Here is a 24,850-nt window from a genome sequence, read left to right as displayed (position 1 = left end):
GGAAGTGAAGTGGTTACCCAGACAGACCATTTCTCCAACAGTAAAGAACAGGACAGTGCTATCTAGTTAAGTAGCCCACAGCAGTTACCACTACCCTGTGCTATTCCGTGACATTGAGTGTGGTGAGCGATGGTTCCCTGCCCTTTTCCTGCCCAGCAGAGCACAGTTCCACATGACTTCAGAGCATAGGGGAGATGGCTGTGGCTGTGACTACTAGCCCAAATGTGCCCCAGTTAACATATAAAATGCTCCCATCAATGTGATGGGATTACCTGCACTGAAGAATAGCTATACTGTTCCAAGAGCAAATGTACTCACCATTTCTTTTTTTTTTTTTTTTAATTTTTTTTTCAACGTTTATTTATTTTTGGGACAGAGAGAGACAGAGCATGAACGGGGGAGGGGCAGAGAGAGAGGGAGACACAGAATCGGAAACAGGCTCCAGGCTCTGAGCCATCAGCCCAGAGCCTGACGCGGGGCTCGAACTCACGGACCGCGAGATTGTGACCTGGCTGAAGTCGGACGCTTAACCGACTGCGCCACCCAGGCGCCCCTGTACTCAACATTTCTGTAAAGAAATGCAAATAAATACTAGATGTATAGCAACTCATAACATGACCCTTCTCAGCCCCAAACTGCTAATGCCCTACACTAAATCTTTCTATACCTGAAAATGTGATATAATAAAAATACAGTCAAAATATAATTTTTTATAATCAAGCCAAAATACATTTACAATTTACAGTACACTTGGGATCTACTGCAGCCTTTGTTAAGCAACTGTCCTTGACTCTAAGCCAGTGGGGGAGAAGAGATGTATGAAAACAAACTAGGTTGTAAGGCATAATGCGGTAAATGAGAAGGGACTGGGGAAGGTTCCATGGGAGAACAGGAGATAAGTAAAAGAAAAAATAAAGAGTATGAGAGAGAAATTGATAGATGGATTGACTCATTTAAGGAAAAGACTGTTAAGCCTGGACATTGAGAAAAGGATAAAATTGTAGAAAATTGTAGAAAAAAAGTAAGGGAGGCCATCTCAGCTGTTGGAAATCATAGAACATGCTTAATGAATAGCACAATGAATTAATTGGAGAATGATGACCTTAAAAAGGAATACTAAGAGATAAAGCCAAAAAGATAGATTGAGATCACCTAATAGAAGATTTCAGTGCCATATTAATTAGTTTAGACTTTTTTCCATAGTTTCATAGTGAGTCACTGAAGGTTTTTGAGCTGGGGAACTACTTGATAAGAATGTATGCTTTAGGAAAAGTTCTCATGTACCCAGTGTGTAAGAGAGCTTTCTTGAGGAAGCAGATTGGAAGTACAGATATTAGTTATGAGAAATTACAGTACATGTAAAAGATAATTAGGGCATGAGCTGAAGGAATGACAATAGGATAGAACTGCTTTCTTGTGAAAGAACTGAGCAGTTGTTTGGACTTGGGATGTAGAAGAGAAAATATAAGGTTTCATTTTGAACAAGGGGAAGAATGGTAGTGGTATAATTATTTAGGATAGCAAAGCAAGGTGGAGTAACCAGTTAGGGGAATAGGGGAATAGAAAATATAAGTTTAGGGGCACCTGGCTGGCTCAGTCAGTAGAGCATGTGACTCTTGATCTAGGTGTTGGGAGTTCAAACTCCATATTGGGCACAGAGCTTACTTAAATATATATATATGTGTGTGTGTGTGTGTGTGTGTGTGTGTGTGTGTGTGTGTAAAATATAAGTTTTAATTTGGGATTTTAATAAATGGAGGTACATAGAATTTCAATGATGATGTTTAGAATTCTGCAATTCTGGAATATATGTTTTGGTTTTTGCCTCTAACCTGTTAATGGGGAAGACAACAGTTCTCTGTTACTAATGTTACGATCATACCGTCTTCCATCAGCAGCAGATACATCTATGCTTTCTTTCAGCTCTTATTGTTTCAAGCTTAGCTTTAAGAGTTCTCTTTATTATCCTTAGCATTTTACAAGTCTCATTTCTTTTCGGTCTTTCATCTTTCTGACTTTAGTCCTATACCTTTAAAAGACATTGTAGCTCAGCATTCTAGAATCATTTCAGATATGGAAAGTACAAAAAAAAATTAGGATTTCTATGCTGTGTTTTCTGACTTTGCCAAATTGTCCTGTGCCATCGGTATTTCCAACTCTTGAGCCAGTGAATTGAATACAGATTTTCACTGTGAAGAATCCACAGTGGCAAGATTGGCTATATTAATCAAGTCAAGAAATTCATCAAATTTTTAATTCCCTGCAAAGTAGGATTTGGTGCCAGAACAAACTTGAAGTTTCTAAAGACATCATTTGAACTTTTTCTGTCACTGTGAAATATAAACCACGAATAGGTAACATGTCTGAATTCTTGAGCAAGTTCCATTTTTTGAACCTGTATATCCTGTGTGTCTATCAAATAGCAAGACATCAACTTTCACTCAAATCTGTAGAAATAGGTGGTGACTGTCTTCCCAAGAAACTGTTGTAAGGTGAACTATTTTGGGGACAATGCCAGGCAAAGTAGAAGAAACACTTTAAGGATGCCCTTAAGTATCACTTCAGAATAAGATGATACATTTCGGAAAGCTAAAAGAGAAGTCTGATGTGTATCACTAAGATTTTGAAATGTGGTCTTAATGGTACTGCTAAGGGACATAGTAATGTTTCTGCAAAAGGAATCTATAGCCGTATTCCAGAAAATTAAAAACAAAACAAAACAAAACAAAAAAACAGTGAATACACTTTGCTTATACACTGTCTCACATTGGTCTTTTAACCACCAACATTCTTTAATTAGTAAATAGCAATGTGGGTGATGCAGAACTCAGATCTAAATATACCAGACAAGTAGGCAGGTCACACATTTCATACCTAGGAAGATAAAAAAAACATTTACTTAATCTGTCATATTTGCCTGCGATTTAATATTGTTTAGCTGTAGAGAAAGAAAGAAGAAAAAAAAAAAAACACCATAATGTCATTAATATTATCAGAATCATTATTGTCTTTCATCACATTTCTTCACTTAGAATGTCATCAAATCAGCATTGAATCAAAAGGAAAACTGCTAAGCCCCCAAGGACAAACTGTTCTTTCTAATCCATTTTGAATAACACAAATGATGATACCACATTTTGAGTGATACGAAGGAGTGGATGCTAGGGGACCTCTTTTGAGGACCTTGTGTTTGCTGGCCATTTTTTTTAAAGTTGTTTATGTTTTTTAAATGTTTATTTATTTATTTGAGAGAGAGAGAGAGAAAGAGTGAGAGAGAGGGCACACAAGAAGGAGAGGGGCAGAGGGAGAATCCCAAACAGGCTCCACGCTCTCAGCACAAAGCCCAGTGCAGGCCTTGAACCCATGAACTGTGAGATCATGACCTGAGCCAAAATCAAGAGTGGGGTGCGTAATGACTGAGCCACTCAGATGCCCTACCTGGGCATTTTTTTTTTTTTTTTTTTTTAAATTTATTTATTTTTGGGACAGAGAGAGAGACAGAGCATGAACGGGGGAGGGGCAGAGAGAGAGGGAGACACAGAATCGGAAACAGGCTCCAGGCTCTGAGCCATCAGCCCAGAGCCTGACGCGGGGCTCGAACTCACGGACCGCGAGATCGTGACCTGGCTGAAGTCGGACGCTTAACCGACTGCGCCACCCAGGCGCCCCTAATAAGTATCCAGTTTTGTATTCCCAGCAGCTCTATGAGGTAGGTTATGTTAGCCTCGTGTGGCAGGTCAGTAAACTCAGGTCCTTAAGTAACTGCCTAATTTCCCTCCGGCCCCCAGCTGACAAAGGTTGAGCAGTGTACTGCCAAGCTCATGTCCTTTCTACTATGCCATGGTGCCTCTTTCAGTTCATGGGTGCCTACGTGTGGTTAGGGGCGGTAGCAATAGTGGTATTTGCCAATGATGACTTATTTCTAGAATGCTTGAAACAATTTAGATATAGTTCTATGGGGCAGTAGGTAGCATGAGAAAATTATACACAAATTCACAGCATAGGCAAGCTTCTCTGTCTTCAACTAACTTCCCTCAGCATCCCGCCATCACCCCCAAAGGTTCTTTCCCAGAAATTCTTCCTCATAACCCCTGAGTAACATGTACATACTCCAGTCAAGGGAATTTTTCTGTATTCTCAAGTAGAATATGAATGTGTCCTCATTCCATGTCCAAAGCCAAACAAACTCCTTCAAGGCATCACATCAACTTAAGGTCATTGTATAACATTCAGAGTCAACTTGAAGCCTCCACACCTTATTTGTAATGTGTGTGTCTTGGGATGTGCAGATTCACACTGTTCCGAGAGCATGAACAACACTAAAATAAAATGTTTTTAAATTATTTGTCACCATGCTGAGACGGGGGCGGAAACAATAGTGTATGGGCAGCCTCCTTTCCACATGGCGCTTTAAACTGTTACAATCCTGAAATGTTAAGAGGAGTGATCATGAAGTATGGCTTGTGAAAAATATGTGAATCCCAGCCAAAAATATTTAAAGCGAAGGGAACAGATGAGTAAATAGTTGAAGCTGACCCGAGATCTTTGAAATATTTTCATTAAACTGCCGCAAGATGTACTTTTTAAGATGTAAATTCAGACTCTGACATTTGCAACCTGTACACAGAGTTTCTAATGAGCAAATAAGGTCACTTGGATGATTCACTGGAGTGTGATTGCTGAAGGCAGAGAGGTTGCTGTGCGTTGCTTAGTTTACAGAAGCCTTTGAAGCATGGTTATGTAACACTGTGCTTAATAGAAGCTATGCTTTATGCTACAAACAAAAACAAAGGACTTAATTTTGGATTAGCTAAATGTCATATTCCATCAAGAATTTATATATAAAGGTTAATTTCTGGACCAAAAAATAAGAGCATCTCAACCTGGTTTTCCAGGTTATATATGTTTTGGTTAAAAAAAAGAAAAACATGTTAAAATATACAAGGTTTTCTCATAAAAGATCTACAACAGTGACTTTGAACAGATGTAAGCATGTTTCTTTTCTGTGTGTGTGTATGTGTCAGTGTGTGTGTGTGTGTGTGTGTGTGTGTGTGTGTGTGCTTTTACTCTATACTACAATTTAATGATGCTATTTTTTATGTGAGCAGAGATAATCCTACTAACAATTTCATATTTAATATAGGTCCTGCTTTTGTTTTTATAGCCTCAAAGTGAATGTACATTCATTGCCAGGTTAGCCCTCTTTAGTTTCAAGATGATAGTAATACGTTTAAACATTATCTAGAGGTCCTTTTGATCATTTTTTATTGTTAAACACTGTCCAACAGTCCCTGTGATTTAGTGATAATGACAGATGCATATCCCCACCTCCACTGGCAATAAAGAGCCTATGATTTAGCATCATTTTTCTACCCAGGAATTTAAGATGAATCACAGAGTAAGAAAATATTTTGCATGATTAAAATATTGCCACTGCTGTAACAATTTTAGATTGGCTTAATATATATTCATAAGACTATAGGCAGTAATGAATAATGAGCAGGCCCTTAAAACACAAATGGTTTTAAGTGTGTTTTTTTGTCTTTTCTTTCTTTCTTTTTTTTTCTTTTTTTTTTTTTTTTTTTTTTTTTTTTTTTTTTTTCTTAAATGTCTGAGTGCTATGTAGCATCTCACTCAGTGCTCTGAGATATTCAACAGCATTTCTGGCATTTTTTGTTTAATACTTCAGTTGTGCGGGAATGGTCTCCTCTGGTTCCAGAAATTCATCTAACAATAGCTCAGTCAAGATTTCTGTCCTCTATTTCTTGTCCATTTGTGGGGGAGAAAGAAATCAAAAACATTGTTATAACCTTTAAAAACAATACATACTTACCTAATAATTGTATTGCTAATGGGCAGAAAAACATGTGTGCCCAGGTTGATTATTGTTACTAATCTGTAAAAAAAGGTACTAGTATGTGGAAATTGATGCCAAGATACATGTAAGACTAAGAGTTTTACCCGCACATTAGCAATTATATCTTTAGCTAAAACGTATTAGGTACTCGGAGCGCCTGGGTGACTCAGGCAGTTAAGCCCCCAACTCTTGGTTTCGGCTCAGGTCATTATCTGACAGTTTGTGGGGTTGAGCGCCACATTGGCCTCTGTGCTGACAGCACAGACCCTGCTTGAGATTCTCTCTCTCCCCTTTCTCTCTGTTCCTATCCCGTTCATGCTCTCTGTCTCTCAAAATAAATAAACTTAAAGAAATGTTTTAAGTTGTTTTGAAAATGTATTCGGTACACATAAAGCTAAATTTTTGTTGGATGGATGGATAATGATGAGTAGAAGGATGGGCAGACAGAAGTGGATGGCTGGATGGGTGTTGGATAGCTGGGTGGATGGACAGACATATGGATGAATGGATAGATGGATGGGTGGAAGATAACAGCTACCTAATAGCAAAAGAACCCCTGGAGTTCTTTAATTAAATAATTAAAACACAAAAGTTAACTAGAATTTATTGCTTTTCCCTTAAAGTAGATATTAAATGGTACAAAGGGAAACTTGATCAAATATTGTCAAGAAGATACATCATGATTTTGTAATATTCAAAATTAACACACTAGAGTATATTGTCCGAATATTTGCTGAACAGACTTTCATAATAAGATCTACCCTCCCTGATAAACTTCCTATGTACAGTGCACTTTGCAAATACTTTACACTTATTATCTCACTTAGTAAACCTTTTCCTTTCATAGGGAACAGCATTGCAACTATAGAAGGAGAAAATCTAAAAAGAAAACATTGGCCTGAAAAATTCCATGTCTAACCTTTCTTTTAAAATAGTCCTGTATTTAAGTAGTCCAAAACAGATGGTTCTCTACTACTTAAAACAAAAAACAAAAAACAAAAAACAAGTTGTATAATTGTATTCATCACCTTTCTTTATATCTGATGCCAGTTGTTTTTTTTTTTTTTAAGAGAACATCCTGTGTCTAAAATAAATTTCTAATACTGAATTTTAAATTACGTTTTCCTTCTGGATCTCAGTAGAAATTAGCTTTTTTGCTTTTGTTTTTGTTTGTTTGTTTGTTTGTTTTTTCAGTAAATATCTCCTCTATGCCAGAATGCTGTTTAGATTTTATATAAGTGAGGTATTTTCATTTTCATCATTTTCTGTTAAGCTGTTCTAACTGAGAATCTCACAGGATCAAGTTGAATAGTCATTGTTTCATTTATATGTGAAAATGCTACCTGAATACTCCAGAAGGTTCTTAAAATTAAACCATGATACAATTACTGGTTCACTACAATTAATGTATTTATTAAATATATGGATGCCACAACCAAAAGAAAGTTTCTGTTTCTCCAGAGAAGAGTGGCAAAAGTAGAGCTATACACAGTGTGTTCTTGGAAACAGTGGCTTCAGTTATAACCATGTGTAAAAACCATTTCTAATTCTATTAATATAGTATTTGTTGGCCGAATGGTGGGAAAATATCTAAATGATTCCTATTATGTATGTGAGGTTTATTTGTGAAATTAATTGATTCTTTTTGGTTGCTATATGGTATTAATTATTGAATAAGGAAAATATTCTTTAGATGTTACTGAGAATAATTATTTAATTAACGTATAACTTAATGAAATGCAATCATATTACCTTTTACTGGTGCACAATAAGTGTTTCATTACAGGAACATTAAGACAGAAAATTATTTTGTCTGTAAAATTATAAACGTTACTGTATTTTTTTTCTCCATCAGTTTATATTTAGAGATAGTCAATTATTTTCCCTTTAGTACCTTCCCTTTCAACACTCTGTCTTTCTTCCTAGCTAAGGAAAACACGAAAAATATGTTTGTCTGATAGTAGCCCTCTTTTCTGATTCTGAAACATTATTTTCTTCAGTTTGTTCTCTTACTGTAACATTTTTATCTCCCAATGGCTCAGTAGTTGTATTTCCAGTTCTTATATTTGCAGATGTAGAGAAATTTGTTCTCATTACTAGAATAGTGGTTAAAACCTTGTGCTCTGAAGGTAGAATAAGACTGTCTAAGCATTCAAGTTCTCCCTGCAGCTTATTCGTGTTATGAAAGTAACCTCACTGTTTCTTGGTTTCCTCATCTTTAAAACACCTACTTGTGGAATTATTGTCAGAATTAAATGCAATAATGCATGTGAAAGGCTTAGTGATAGTGTCCTCCACATGCCATGAGCTCAGTGTTACCTGCTATAGCCAACATTACTGGCATCATCATTGACCTAAAAATGCATTAGAAATTTGATCATAAAAAGAAGGAAAGGTGGGGTGCCTGGGTGGCTCAGTCGGTTGAGCATCTGACTCTTGATTTCAGCTCAGGCCATGATCCCAGGGTTGTAGAATCAAGCCCTCCATCAGGTTTCTCATCAGGCTTCACATTGTGCTCCATGCTGAGTGTGGAACCTGCTTACGATTCTCTCTCTCCCTCTCCCCCACCTGTGCATTCTCTCTCTCTCTCTCTCTCTCTCTCTCAAATAAAATAAAATTAATTTAAAAAATTAAATGTATTTTTTTAAAAAAGGAAGGAAAGGAAAGGATGAGAGAAGTAGCTACAAATCCCCTCTGTTATCTACATTGTCACTTCCTACTTTGTTCATTTCCTGCTCCCCAGTTCACCGCCACAAGGTGATTTCTATGTTTTTACCATCCTGGAATTCAGTCTTCTCCTGGCTAAATCCTTTCCACATTCTGGCATCATTGGCTCACCTTTCTTTCCCACTCCATTTTTCCATCTGCTGCAGCATTGTCTTGATTTCCCTTTCCTCTGTACCCACTTTGTGCTATTGTTTCCTCAGTCCAAATCCAAGTTTTTATTTTATTTCCTTCTTTGTGCTCTTCCTTTGAAGAACTCACACACACTCAGAGCTTCAACCCTGTGAAGATGGTCCCTAATCACCCCTCCTATGCTGAGGTGTACCCTACATCGACTATAGTTCTGTGGTATTTAATGACCACTGGGAAATACCAAGCAGCATAGAAGCATAGATTTTTGAGAGGTAGAAGAAGCCTAGCATGACCTGGTTCAGCCCATTGAAATTAGATAAAATTGGTTGGGTTAGAAGATATATTTTAGGACATAGTTTCTAAATTAGTACCAAAAATTAAATCTGCATAACACTTTACAGTGTGTGAATGCTTTTATTCACCTTGACTTCTCTTATCCTCAACCTAAATCTGAGCACTAGAAAGATTTCTAACTTTCACAAGATCATATTCCTAGTTAAGTGAATAAATGTGATTTAAATCTACTTCCTTTAATTTCAGCAGTCTTTCATATGGGCACCAGATAATTCACTTTTTTTTGTTGCCCTGTCAAAATGCCATTAAAATCAGTAAAGGGTGTCTCACTAATTACTTATAATTTTATGTTTTCTTTGCATTTCTTTGTAAGAGTTAATGGTAACCCTGACTAAATGTCATTTTTCCACAGTGTTAAACTATCCTAGTTTCTAACACACTCAAACACAGATCAGTTTAAATAGGATTTTTTTTTAACAAATATACTCATTTTAAAAGTAAACTTTTCTAGGGGTAAAATAACTTTCTTAAGAAAAAAAATGGCTGCTCATTTTTTTTTTTTATTAAATCAAGATATAAACCTAAGTATATTTCAGCTTCAAGTGCTGACTGGGAAAGTGTAGATCCTGAAGGATACTGAAGAATAAAAGGGTTTGAGGATTAAGCATCCCATAGAACAGAAGAAGTGAAGGATAAGAGGTCTGCTTTCATCAGCTTTCCTGATAATCTGTTGCTCCTGTTCTTCCCCGAGTGGTGGAAGTTACAACATGCATGGGAGCTCCATATCACCGGCATAGGTTTACAGCATGGGAGTTCTGATTTGTTTTAGCCACACACAAGAGACACAGTCTTGGACAGATTTAGGGAGATGAGCCTCCGTGTAGATTTATATTAGAAGCATGTAATTGTATATATTTCCTTTTCTTACCTTAATAATTTTGAATGTAGGAAATTCACTCCTGGTGACATTTTGTCTACTGGCTGCCTCAATGTACCTGAAGCGTATATGGAATCATATTACTGCATTCGATTAACTCTCTCATGACCATAATAGTGTCATCACTTTGGAATTTTAATAATAATTGGATAATGCAAATAAAGCTCACATTTGTGAAATAACTATGAAAAAATAATTAAATCTACATAGAATTTGATTCAAAACCTGCCAGGAATTTTGTTCATTGGAATTATATAATTCATTTCCATGTCTGACTATCATACCAAAACATTTGTTATTTCATTTTGAATTGTACAAGCAAGCACTTTGTGGAAATAACTTCTCAGCTTTGCTCTTTGCTTGTATTATTTTGCATGTCTACCTAGTAAGAGTAACCAATATGACTGTTTTAAAGATGATTGCAAACTACTGTATCAGATTCATTATGCCCCTGGAAAATGTATTTATTAGCAGTCACATGTGTGTGTGTTTAAAGCTGTGTCACTCATTTTTTAGTGCCTGTGGGGAAATGTTTACTTCAAATCTTTTCCCTTACAGTCATCAATCTAGATACAGTTATGATAGTTATGGGCTGAGTGCCCAGAAGTGCTCAGGAATAACGGGGAGTGATGGGGCACGTATGGGTACATGCCCACGCACACACACATGCGCACACACACGTGCACACACACACACACAGGCCTGCAGGCTTTTCTTTACAGTTTTTCTAGGGAAACTAGCTCAACCCATTCTCATTTAGTTTTCTAAAGCACTGAGTGAGCCCCAGGGTATTATGATTTTCTATTTGGTCTGAAACCTACAAGAGAAAGAGGAATATACATTAGCTACACACATAAGTTATAACTTCAAATAAAGAAAAAAATATTTACTACCAATGCTAAATAATCAGCTTTCAAATGTTGAAGTATTTTAATGTTCATACACTTTTCAGTCTTTCAGTAGCAATGGTGATAGAGTGGTAGAACATATTATACCTAGCTGTCTACCCTGGCCCTGCCAAATTATTTTTTATGTATTTTTTTATGTTTTATATACAAACATACATGTATTAATGTATGTATGTATGTATATGTATGGTTTTTGGCTAGTCATTTTAATGTTCTATGCTTAAGTTCAGTCATCTGTATAAAGAAAGCTAACCAGTCAAGTTGATAATACAGGTCTTTATATGCTGACTTTAGTAAATATGTAATCAATCATCCACTTAAACTAACAATTATATAAAATGGCTGTCTCCAGGGCACATACCAATCACTTTAAGAATTAACTAGCTCAATCTGACATGCATTTATTTTACTATTGTGACTGCTCCAAAAAGAAGGAAATAAATCTTTTAAAATGTCCAAGTAAAACTTTGTAGATAATGAAATGGGATTGTATTAGAAGAGATATTGTACAGATCTGAAATATTAACTCTATAACACAATGAAAGAAAATCAAGGTTGGTTTTTTGTTTTTTTGTTTTTTTAATAACCAAAGTAGTAGTAAATTATTTCACCAGGTTTGGCAAAAGCACTCATAGATCAAAACCCAAGGAGGATGTAAATTATATTCCAATAATGAAAAGAAAATCTAATGAAAAGAAAATGCATTCAATAAATATGTCAGGTATTAATCCAGCCCTTAGGTAGTAGGAAAGTAAGGAGAGGAGTGGGTAAAGACAGAAATCCCTTAAAGATATTGCATTTTAATAAAGAAAGGTAGAAAAATGAAATAGTTAAGCTTATAGTATATTAAAGGTTGATAATGGTATGGTGAAAAACTAGAACATGTACAGGAGGGCGTAGGGAGGTGCTAGTTTTCAGTTAGAGTACTCAGAGTAGTTTCCCAATCTTTCTCAGAAGCTTGAGGAGAACTTTTCTTTAAAAAAAATAAAACTTCAGAGCATCAGGGTTGCTCATTTGATTGAGCATCTGACTCTTGATGTCAGCTCAGGTCATGACTGCAAGCTTCATGAGATCAAGCCCCATGTTGGGCTCGGCACTGACAGCATGAAGCCAGCTTTGGATTCTCTCTCTCCTTCTCTGCGCCTCCCTGCTTGTGTGTGTGTGTGTGTGTGTGTGTGTGTGTGTGTGTGTGTGTTTCCTCTCTCTGTCTCTCAAAATAAATAAACATTTTTAAAAGCCTATAAAAAAATTTTAAAAACCTGAAAATTTAAAAAGGTATCTAGTTCTTAAAGAGATTGATGTACTGTCTTACTAATCCTTAATATTAAATTTCTATATAATAGGAAAAGTGTTAGAATTCTAGTGAGAACACAGTCAAGGGAGTAAGGGCATGAAAGTAAATGTCATTAAGGAAGAAGAGGCCAAACTGGGTGTAAAAAGTAAGAGAATAAATAGACCCTCTTTACATTTTTCATCTGTTATGACATCAGTTTAAATGGTCCAGGGTCTGTAATAATAATATAAACAGCAGCTAATCATTTGAGAATCTTCCCCAACACTAGACACAATGTTAAGCACTGGTTATACATTGTTTCAGTGAATCTTCTCAGCCTCTGATATGGCACCACTGTTTTACCAATGAGAAACTGAGCCTCTAGGAAGTTCTGTAACTTTCTTAGAGGCACACAGTTAGCAATTGCCAGAATTGGGATTCGAAAGTAATTGTTGGTCCCCAAAGCATGTGGATGAACCCACCATATTTTACTCTTAAAGGATGATTTCTCCTATCCCAGTCTGTCTGCAAGGCAGCACAGATGACACTTACTTACTGCTTATAATTGTCATTATTTTTCAGGGACTTTGAAGTTTCCAATTATCTTTTCCATTTATGTATATTTCATTGGATTCCATTGAAGGCTGTATTAAGTAAGTTTGGGAAAAGGTGTTTCTTTATAGCCTAAGTCAAAATTATTTTGAGTTCAAAAGCACAATGTGTTTGTAAAAAATGTTGAATCTGCATGGTCAAAACTCATTTAGATGACAAAGTATGTGGTTATAAGGTGAATAAAAATCTTATTTTTTTCTTTTTCAATTCTAAATAATTGCTATTGCTTCATCAAATAATTGAATTTACAAGTTCTTTGGGTAATCCTTAATGTCACAGACAAAAAGCAACAATTTTACAGGATGGTTAGGCTAGAAGTATGGGCATATTTTTTTTCATTATTTGACTTTAACTGTGGGCATATTTTTTCATTATTATTCTATCTTGAGTTATTGAGAAACAATGACACTTTTTATTTCAAGTTATATAATCTTCTAAGACAAATAAAAAGTTCCTAGTTAGGTCAGTCGAAGTATTTTGTAAAGTATTTAGAATAATTTTCCTGTTTGCATAGAGAAATATGTGACACACAATACTTGGTATTATCATTCAATTTGCTATTTACTGATGTGTGTCATTATAAGCATGCATGCTGAAGAATAAACTAATAATTTGCATGAAAATTTATCTCAAAAAGCATAGCACTCCATTAATTAATATGGTAGATCGTATTTGAGCCCCTCATCCTTTGAGTTTGTTTTATTTGCTATTCTGCATTATACAGTTTCTAAAAATTTTACAGCCAAGGAAGTACACTTGAAGGAATTGTAGTTAATTGCAGAAACCTATTGTTGATGAAATGAGCACATCCTAAAATATACTAGAAATATATTTTGTACTTAATTAAAACATGTGGTTGTCATTTAAACTTTTAATGAAGACAGTGCTCACAAACTTGAATGCTTATGTGTAGCTCATGCATGAAGATGGTGCTTTTTACAGATACCAAAACTTTAATATGAACTAATTAGAGTTAAACAAAAAAAAGATGGTTACCTTAGAGAGATGCTGTGTTGTGGCATTTATTATATCTTAAAATATACTTTGGTTATATTCAATAGTAAATTCCTTTATGTATTTCACATTTCTCCCTGTTTTAATTTTGTTTTAGAAATATAATCTTTGGGGATTTTTAAACTAAAGAAAAGAAAAAAAATTAAATGGGTATTTTCCATCAAAAGTAATGTAGTCATAAATGCCACATTGCCATAAAATAGTTTTGAAAAAATAATTAAAATACCAAAATTCCTTTTCAACAATGAATTTTTAAGTTAATATATATTTAAGGTCACAGAATTAATTGTGGGACTGCCTAAATCACACACACACACACACACACACACACACACACACACACACCTCACATTAACACACACACAGATTAATAATATACATAACTACACATCACAAGTCTTTGCTAGTTTTGTATTTGGAACAAGACCAGAGAGAGTAAATAAAAGTTGTAATGTATGACCCAGAGTATTGCCTCGGCTCAATTTAGCAATATTTATAAAATAAAGGGACGTCTATTTAAGATGGTCAACAGATGTAACTGAAGATTTTGTGGAATGTAGCTGGCAATAAAAAAATTAAATTCATGAAACATAAAAATGGGAGGATTCTGTTAGAACACTGTGCCAAGTCCTGTGCTGGTAGTTATTTTTAGGCTGTTAAAAATATAAACTTGTCTTTGCTTTCCAGCACCTGTTCTTACTCTACCAGATGTTTGTTCACAATTCCTTAAATTTCTTACAGGATGTTTCCTGCCTTTGACGTAGATTCTCTCTCCTGGGATCATTGAGCTCCCAGAAGTTATTGCAGCTGTAATAATGTGGGTGGGTTGATTAAAGAATCAAATCTGAAAATAACATAATAAATGCATGTATTCTAAGGGGTGCATTTTTTCCCACATTTTAGCATGTCTTCCATTGGGGTATGTCCTACAATAAATGCCATGGTAGTGATTTTTTTCTCTCTCTTTATTGGGGATATATAAAATGATTCATCTTAAAATTGATGATGGCTTAGATGTAAAGATATATGGTAACTTACCATCTTTGCCATTTTTATGGTCATCTAGTGACTGGAGAGCCCCTTTCATTGTTGCTCAATTTGAAACCTTGGGGGTTGTACCTTACCATAAATTTCCTTAGCTTCATCAGCAGGAGTGAAGTGAGTTTAGTACAGAATGATATAAATGATAGTACTTCTTACATCAAAATCCTTATACTTTGAACAGACACTTTATCAAGTGGCTGAGCAAACACAGCAGCTTTTGAAGTATTTGAAGAGCCATTGAATTTAAGAGTCTTCATGCCCTCACTCTTCTTTAATCTTATTAGTACAGGTCTCCAGAACATGGCTCTTTCTTGGTTCAAATTTAAGGACATAGATTATACAATAAAGCTTAAAACTTATCTATGTCAACCTATTGATAGATACATCAAATACTTAGGAAGCTATTGAATTTAAAATAAGAAGAAATCATAATATTTTTAAATGGCATTCAAATGGATAGGGACCTATTTGATCTCTTTTTTAGAAAAATCTTCATAAAATAATTCCATCATTCTATCATTTTTTTTTTCCTACTATAATTTGCCAAATTGAGCAAGGTAAAGTTTTCGGTCCAATATTTTGTATTCACCAATAAAATGACTGAATGAACCTAATGAATAAAGATGGATCTAGAACAAATACAATAAATGTCAGGTATTCAGACACCATAAGGAATGTTAAGAATTCAGTCTTTTAACATCAATCTTTTAAATTGAATTAGACTAATCATTTCGATGAATATCACTTTATCTGCTTTTTAAATTTTTATTCCTCTCATATCCTATTCATTCTGGTCACTTTATCCTTAGAATCTCACCTTTAGAATTAAACAAGAAACAGTTTACAAAATGATTCTGCCTGCTTCTCTGTATAAAATAGACGCCCCGATGTAGAGAGTAAGGTAATTAGATTACATTCGACTGGTGTATTCATCCCAGCTCTGCTACTAAACTGGTGGCATGTTTCTGGACACACACATTCTCCCCTTCTACTTTTGTCTCCCCAAATTGTGCATCAGTGTCCTTACTTTTCCATCCAAAATCTCATTGATATATCTATGCCTCTCCATTCCTTCTCTCCAGGTTTAACCATACTACTATTGTTGGACCCTTGTAAGACTCCTGAGTGTTCTCTCTGACCTGGTCTTTCCTTTGTCCGTCTTATTCTACCCTGACCTCTTAGGTTAATTCTCTTAATTGTCAAACTCTTTCTCACCAGGCTTCAACATTCTCATACTTAATTACCAAACTGAATCTTAACAGCCTAGCCTGGCTTTCAAAACCCATTATAGACAGACAATCAATCCTACCTTTCCTCCTTGGCTCTACTTCTCATTGCATGTTGCTTTCTGCTTTATTCATAGACATTTCATGTGCACGTATCATCTCTCCTTCCAGGCTGCAAGTTGTGTGTAAACTAAGACTATATCTTAGTCATTTTTTTATCATGCACAGTGCCTTATACATTGTGTGTATCCAGTAAGTTGGTGGGAGAGTAAAGAGAACTTATTCTACTTTCCTTTAATACAAAAATATAAGATATGTAATTTGGCTTTTTTTGGTGAATCAGAATTGTCCTGAATGTTTCAAAGATGTATTGAGAAGCTTTTATGAAAAGATATTCTGTTCAGTGTTGGGAGGTAGCTATGAATGAAAGAAGGCCTGCTGAGAGTATCCTGTGGATTTGGAATTGGAAGCCATATTTAAAAAATAATTTTAAATAAGTGTACATTGGCTCTGAGTTATGTTTTCAGAGAGATGTTCTTTAGTGGATGACGGGGGTTTGCAGGGATACTGGTGCTGTATGAGTGCCCTGTCACATGTGTTTGTGCATGTGTGTGTGCATGTGAGGAAGAAGGAGTATGGAGATGCCTAAGTGAGAGCACAAGAGTCAATCAACCCAGTTGCTCAAATAACTGCTTTTGTTTGTTGTCCTTCTAAGCACCATCCTTAAAAGATGGGTTTCTTAATTCTTGAATAGTATGTGGGTAGTAATTCACAATTCTAAGACTCTTCCACAATTATTACTTTTAATCTAGTGTTTTAAATTATTGTCATTTCTGGAGTTTAAGGGTTGCCTTCCCAAAGGACGTTATTGTATTCCCTGAGTAATATGGACACAGGGCTGGGTAATTCCAAAAGTGGCCACAGCAGAATGTTTCCTTTAAATTATAGATCAGAGAAACAGGTCCAAACTGATGTTTTGAAAGTTGTATTATGGCTTTTGTAAGCTTTTGCTTTATAGCTACAAATTATATATATTAAGTGAGTAGATTCCAGCCATTTTAACTGTGATGATCCCTTTCAATGTCAAAAAGAAATGGATTATTTTATAACAATTGTTCTTTCAGCATCCTTGATTGAAAAAAATATATATAAGCAAAACCTTACTCTAAGTCCTATGACTTTTTAAATGCATCTGCATTTTATTAATCAAAAAATACATATTATTTGAAATACAGTATCAGATGTATGTAATAATATAATGTAGTCTTCAGACAATGTCTGAAGCAAATATAGATCCCCAGTCCCTTCTAGTAACATAATTACTCATTCAATGAGATCCTTATAATAACACAGCTACCAGTGAATATCAGCCCACTCAATGGGAACCCCTGCTTTTGGTAAGATACTTTCTGTCTACAGACACTACTACCAATAATAATGTAATTTTAACTAGTAATCTAATAATTGATACTCTATTACAAAAGTTTTTAAAGTATTCTAGGACGTTATTCTCTAAAGTTGTACTTGTTTTTCTTCTCCTTTTTGTTTTTTGAGGATTTGTAAAGTATTTAATGAACTAGGATGAGCAAAAGCTAAACTTTAAATTTAATAGTTCCTTTCATTCCACAAGGCTCCATTTATTTACAATGTCTCCAGTTATTTAATTTCGCTGTGTTTTGCCATTAAGTGATGTGGTGTGCTCAAGTCATTTTCAGCTGTACTGAGTGACTTTAGAATGTGCCTGTGCCCAATTGTCATCTTTTGAATCTCAACCAATTGTTCTTTCTCTGTTCCTCTCTCATTAAATGCCAATAATCTGATTATCAGTTTGAATTTGAGTCAGAGCAGGCTGACCTAGATTGAATGAAATGCAGCCACCCCTCCCAGCAACAGTTCCTTTAGTGAATTCTTCCGCATCTCTTACCCAGACAGAGGTTCCCGAAGCAAGAAATTATGGTCATTGTTTGTCACCCACACGTACTTTTAATGTGATATATTTTTAAAATGTTTTTTTTATTTGTTTTTGAGAGAGAAAGAGCATAAGCAGGGGAGAGGCAGTCAGAGAGGGGGACAGAGGATCTGAAGCAGGCTTTGCATGACAGCACAGAGTCCGATGCGGGGCTCAGAGTCACAAACCATGAGGTCATGACTTGAGCCAAAGCCTGACGCTCAACAGACTGAGCCACCGAGGCACCCCAGTGTGATACTTTTTAATGAAAATCTGATCATAAATTTGAACATAATAGCCGTAGCTTTTACTTTGTTGCAAAGACAATAATGAAACATATCTAATAGCTCAGCATGAAAAATCGGATGTTACACTGGAGCAGAACACAGGATGGCAACATGAATGTACCTGTAGCATGGGCGGGGAGTATGTTTACGAGATCCTGTGTGTGCACAGGAGACCTGCTTAGTTCTGCATCTTCAGACACATGTGGACACTTGGTTCACTTTTGTGTTCCTCACTTCGATAACCAGGATCTAGAACTGGAATGAATTCAGAGACGGGGAATGCGTAAAAACACATATCAAATGAGGAAGTATTAAAGGTTCTGAGATTGTATTTAGTATGTATTTAGCAATAGATGCAGAGGATACATGGAGATAGCATAACTATTATTAAATATTTGAAAGGTTACTGCATTTTGAATCTGTTCTCTATGGCTTTTCTGGATTGAAAAGTCCCAAGGAGTCAAAAATCTCCACTTACTAAAGAGGTGAATTCCTAATGAATAGAATAGGTCACATTAAGAGAAAAGTAGATTCTCTGTTAAGATGTATAGTGTGTCCCAGGCTGGATGATCATGTGATAAGCTGTGGTAGGATAGCAAGGATCACATGGGTGTGTGGACCAGGTAGTCTCCAGCGCCCCTTTCAAACATAAGAGTCTCTGAAATATTAGAAAAGAAGCGCGTATATAACACATCATGATTTAACAGTGTTCAGAATACTCGCTTTTAAATTGCCGTCTCAGAACGTGTTTTATAATGTCTCATTTAACCACTGAACCATTGTGATTCCTTAAAAGCTTTACATTCAGAATTGTGCTAGATACAGATGCAGCAGAGTATGGAGGGCACCAGAGACTGGACCATAGTACCGAGTTTTTCTCTCAACCTTTTAAACATAATGAACGTCCCTGTTCTCTTTTGGTAAGTAAGCTTTTTAAGATCTTTTCATTGCATTTCAATTTTACCATTTATTTTTTTTTATGTTTATTTATTTTTGAGAGAGAGAGTGTGTGTGTGTATGGGGGAGGGGCAGAGAGGGAGGGAGACACAATCCAAAGCAGGCTCCAGCCTCCCAGCTGTCATCCCAGAACCCGACGAGGGGCTCGAACCCACAAACCGTGTGCATGAGATCGTGACCTGAACTGAAGTCAGACGCTTAACCAACTGAGCCACCCAGGTGCCCCAACCCTTTATTTTTAAGGTGATGTTTTTATCCAAAGAAACAACAAGTCTTTGACCTGCTAAAAGAGAAAACAAAAGCAAACAAACAAACAAACAAAAGAAATGGGGTCAGGGATGATAGAGAAGAAGTGAGTTGAAATATTCAGAGGCAGTGTATGTGGTACTGAGCTGAATTCAGTTTTGGAAAATAATAGCAGGAGGTATTTGGTGGACAATTGGGGAAGTTTGTTTATTAATAGGATTAAAAATGTTTCTCAAAAAATAAGGGGAAGGCATTTTTTTTCTATTTTTATACAAGAGTTTACTTCCCTTCTGTTTTTGCTTTCTGTGTAATATTTTGCATCAAGCAGGATTCTCCATTATTGACTGTCTAATGAAGTGTAATTTAAAACACCTTAAAAGGGTAAATAAAAAAAATATCTTTTTCTTCCCTGTAGTCAATTAAAGACTGAATTCATTCTAATTATAAGATTTTCTTATTTCTTCATATTACTGAGGAAAACATTAAATTATATAACTCATTTTTACTTTGTGTTGTTAACACCTGAAAGAATATTGCTTCAAATTACTAGGTTTAGATTCTTTTAAAAATGTAGAATTTAGAAACTCTCCAGATTTGGAAGAAGAATTCTTTGTCTACTTTGTGTCCAGGTAGTAAGCTCAAGTCCATACATCTACATTATGTTGTTTTGTTTTGTTTTTTCCTTTTCCTGACCAGTCATATACCTCCCTCCTCTCTCCCTCTCATGCTTTTGCTAGCTCTAACTCATTCTTGCTTTCTCTCACCCTCTTGTCCTCTTTCTCTTCCTCGCTCTCTCTCTCTCTGGCTCAAATCTGCAATTTTTTTTTACCATGAGAGGTCTTAGATTAAGATTTGTTTCACTTTTATGAAGCCAGGATATATCTAACAAAAGTATAGACAGTGTTATCATAGCTGTTAAATTCTCTTGTTTTTTCAAAAATTTAGGTATAAGTCAAAAAGGAGAATTCATAAGGAACCCCTAATTCCTTCATTTTTCTACTATATTCCCACCTCTTAAAGTTGTGCAAGTATGTCACTTGGTAAGTCACCATATTATATGCCGAACTGGCTTGTCAAAGACAGTGCCATAAATAAATGAGCAGAGCAGAAATGAGCAAGATTGAGCTGTGGATTATTAACTCTGAGGAAAATTCAATGGCCACAGGCGACTTGAGTGTTACACTAACAGTATGCAATGATGGTGGTGATACTTTTTAGATACAAGTATAGATACATATGCATTTTTAAGAGGGAGGGCTTAATGATACTATCAGATTCTTTCCACAAAGAAAAATTATTGTAGTTTTTCAGAATATTAAGTTTTGCCATGTAAAGACTGATAAAAAATAGGTTCTGAAATAAATTTGTAAAATTATCTTAAAGTTCTGCAGTAACCGAAAGAATTAAAGGCCCCTGAGGGATTAGGGAAGATCATTCAGCTTGCAAAGAGGAATCATGGAGAAGCAGCAACTGACTGCAACAACGCTGAACTTGAACCAATCAAACCAGACTGAAAGGAATTTGAAAAGTTCAGGCAAAATTTGTATGTAGCAAACATTCTAAAATTTTGAATTCAGTGATTCAAAATGTATGCAGTTGGTTACCTAAATGTATCCAATGGAGGTTCTATCGGGGAGAGAGGCCTGGTAACACATTGAAAAAACCACAATGTTTCAGCAGAGAACTGGGGATCAAGCCCCCTGTCTGCCATTTCCTAGCTGTGAGACCTTGAGTAATTTAACCTTCTCTGTGCTGCATTTTCCCTCATCTGTGTAATGAGAATTAGTAATGGTATCCTCCCTACAGCAAGAGATTCTTAGGAGGCATAAACTCATTCATTACCGTGGCCAGGGTTTTTAGAAACTGCAAAATGCTATCGCACATGTATTTTTAGATTATTATTGTCAGGGCTCTTCAGTTACCTTTGTGTGTATTTTAAGCACATCAAGTTACTAGATGCTTTGAGGACACGCAGTTAATAAGACCTTCTCCCAATTTGGAGGAAATTATAGTCTTAGGCAAGGACTCCTAATCTTTGAGAATGGGCAGAAAATATCTTGCCATCCTTTCAATTTTGTAAGAGCAAAAGTATCCTGTCATAATTAAAACAAGCCAACTAACCAGTGGCAGCAAAAGTCAGGAGATTATTTTGCATGTACTAATTGAATTTATCTTCCAAATAAGATGTGTGCAGTTCTAAATTAGCAGGCGGAGTGGAAAGTATCACATAAGCCCCACATAAGCACGTGAGAACGTAGCTTAACCACTGCCCATATCAGAATTCTCCAACTCTGTCAAAAAGGTAAAGATTAGCTCTGTCTTTGCAGCAGCAGCATCTTGTTTTCAATGACTACCGGTGCTTCAGGAAACACTCATTTAAATGTCTTTAGGGTGCAGATGAATTCAACAACACTGGCTTTAATATAAGAATAAAGCAGCCCAAATAGACTAGAAAATCCAGTAAAAACATGTTCCTTCATGCCAGAGTTATCCTTTGAAGAGCCGGGGTGGGGGTGGGGGGGAGGAATGCATTAAAAGACAAACCTATTCTAAGAATGCCTCATTATAATGGAATTCCTTATTAAACTGGTTCATAGGTACTGGGATCCAGTCAGGTTTCTTGAACATGACTGTGGGCACTACAGGTCTCATTCCACCACCAGTGAGAGATCACTTCTGCCTCCCACATGCCTTGAATAAAGGGCAGAAGAGAAGGCTTCTTTCCTTCTCCATGAAACTTCTGTCCATCACAACAACTACACAGTATTTATTTACTAAAGCTTAATTTGCAAACTCAGTCATCCAAAGGATCTGCTGAATAAGTGTCAAATCTGTTTTCAAAGACAGTAACAAATAGAGCTTGAAGGAATCTTAAAATAGCCATACATGCTGCAGCATTAGCAGGTACCATATTCCCGCGTCTTCTGTATCTACTCCATCAGTTGAAACTGTGAAGCCGGAGGAGAATCGTGTGTGTACTACCATTGAAACATATCTGCTAAGATCAGAGCATTCACAAATGCCAAGAAGTGATAGGGCAGAGTTTCTCTATTTGCTTTACTGACAATTATTGGGAAACTCCATTTTAGCACAATCATTTCTCCGTATTTTGGTTTCTAATATAGGAACCTATATGAGTTCAGATGTTACTTATATGTCAGCCAGTGTGGTGGGAGCAGGGAGGCTTGCTTGCTCTTCTCTGGTTCATAAATTCAAATTCCGTGGTACAAATGGAAGAACAGATTATTGAATCAAAAATGAATTAGTTTCCTTTACAGTAACTCAGGTAGTCTCAAGGGTGAATTTGAGTAAGGCAATAGTTTTCGCATTTATTACTTTGCCAGTTAGGCTCCTTATTATTAAGAAGTAGTCTATTTATTCTCATTCTAAATTTGGAAATTCAAACGTAGACTTTTGGTTAAAATAGGGAATTCGGCATAGATGTACCTTTTATTTTTCCTCAGCTGTAAATATTGAAAATCTTTAAACTTTTTTTTATTTAAAATTATTTTAAGATTTTGTGATTCTAATTTTGACACCCTGTTTTCAAAAATATATAATTACTTTTTGCAGCTCAGTTGTGATCCTAGAAGAACATAATACTTTTGCCTGGATGACATAATATAGTAGATTATTGTGTGCTCCATTGTGGGGTTTTGGGGTGTTTTTTGTTTTTTGGGGGTTTTTTTGGCCATGTTAGTGGTTGGCATAGTGATTAAATCACTAAGGTAGTTAAAGTAACTGGGTAGGTTAGCATGCATTTTGCCTCTCTTAATAAATGAATTGGATTATACTGTGGCAGTCTGATTTCTTCTGAGGTGTTGACTATAAATATAGCTAGAAAAAATGAAATTCATGGCCATACATTACATTGTCTCATATGTTCTTACTATGATCCTAACTACAAAATCCTTAAGGCTTAATAGCTAAAACAGCATCATATATGTTAATCAGCTTATATTATCTGTGATGTGCTTACTAAACAGTTTTATATACATGTACTTAAATATCAATTGTTTATATTTAAATATACGTAAACATTTATGTATAAACCTACTTAAATTATGTTCATATTTCTTTTCCCTTACTCTATGAATCAAAACTATTTTTAGAATTAAAATTATAAAATGAGAGTTACAGAGCCAATACTTACCACTAAATTATAGAGCCCCCAAACTGTTCATGTCTGTAATTGTCTCATCATAAGGATTACTTCTGATTATCTTAAACCTTTAGTATAATTGGTAGTCATTTCCTAACCACTAAGAAAATTGATTTACATACTCAGAACCCTAATAAAGAAGAAAACTCAAAATTCCATAAATAGCCATAGTTAAGAAAAATCACTTGCTTGGGGAAATTCTCTCATGTTGCCTGTGCTGCAAGGACTCTAGAGCAACATAAACACATTGTAGTAATTAACACTGCCGTGGAAAATATAATTACATAATATTCCTGTTAATGACACTATACAATTATCAACTGAAGGTTTTTGAGCAGATAGTGTTAAGAGGTCTCTGTGACTGGAATTGGCATCATAAAGTTCCTTACATAAAATGACCAGCATCATTTAGTAAGAGTTCTTGGAGCATTTTTTAACCCTTAAATGCCAAAACAGGAAACTCAGTGCATGTATTGCAAACCTTGAACTTCTTCTATCATCCTTTTGTTTTACTCTCAAATTGGGGGTGGCTGAAAGGCCAAAAGATCACAGAAAGTAAGGTTGTTTCTAAATCATAGGCTTATAGTTATCATTGTATTTTATTAATGAAATTACCTATGAGGTTATACACCAAACAGAGCAGATACCAAAACTGTGTAGGATTCAAGTAGGAGATTGATGTGACCTGTCCTGATATATCACTGTGCCACACTGACAGAGACCTATCAGCATTTATTTAGGCCTGACTTGATTCATTGCATCTTTCCCAAGAGACTTGGACTTATCAGAATCCTCTTATATGCATAGAAGCCCATATCTTATATCAGAGAAATGTTTTTCAGGTAAAGGGAACTGAAAATCTTTTGTCCAACTTTGGTGCTACTGAAAAATTTAGATTGGTCTTCAGTTTTAAAATGCTTAGAAAAATTCAGAATCCTTGTGTTCTAACCTGCTGTCCCACTGATTAGTTATACCTAGTTTCTATGATTCCCCAAACTACACACACAGAGTAATAGAGTAAGTATATGGCAAACCTTGAAAGGGCAGAAGTGTCTCTTGACTCATGCCTATTTTGATAAAAGTTGGAGAGAGAATTGGTTGAACCTGTAAATTATAGGAAAATTGTAGGGAAACAGATTATGGCATTGATGTAAAGGGTTTCCCTACACTTAATGACTGCAAGGATATAATATTTATCTTTTGGAAGTATTGGAAGCAAATCAAACTGT

General features: G+C 35.6%; 1 protein-coding gene across 2 annotated transcripts in view; it reads left to right on the top strand.

The window, feature by feature from the left end:
- The window catches only part of GBE1 (1,4-alpha-glucan branching enzyme 1), a 283,180-nt gene that overhangs the window by 241,144 nt on the left and 17,186 nt on the right, over nt 1-24,850 (top strand). For both annotated transcript variants that reach the window (XM_043593882.1, XM_043593881.1), the window contains exon 15: nt 19,059-19,176. In XM_043593882.1, the coding sequence (XP_043449817.1) occupies nt 19,059-19,176 (118 nt within the window). The remainder of the gene's footprint in view (nt 1-19,058; nt 19,177-24,850) is intronic.

Source organism: Prionailurus bengalensis, chromosome C2 (genome assembly GCF_016509475.1).
Source record: "Prionailurus bengalensis isolate Pbe53 chromosome C2, Fcat_Pben_1.1_paternal_pri, whole genome shotgun sequence".
In the NCBI taxonomy this organism is placed as follows: domain Eukaryota; kingdom Metazoa; phylum Chordata; class Mammalia; order Carnivora; family Felidae; genus Prionailurus; species Prionailurus bengalensis.
Note: the sequence above shows the minus strand (reverse complement) of the source record. Positions and strands in the feature narration are given on the sequence as shown.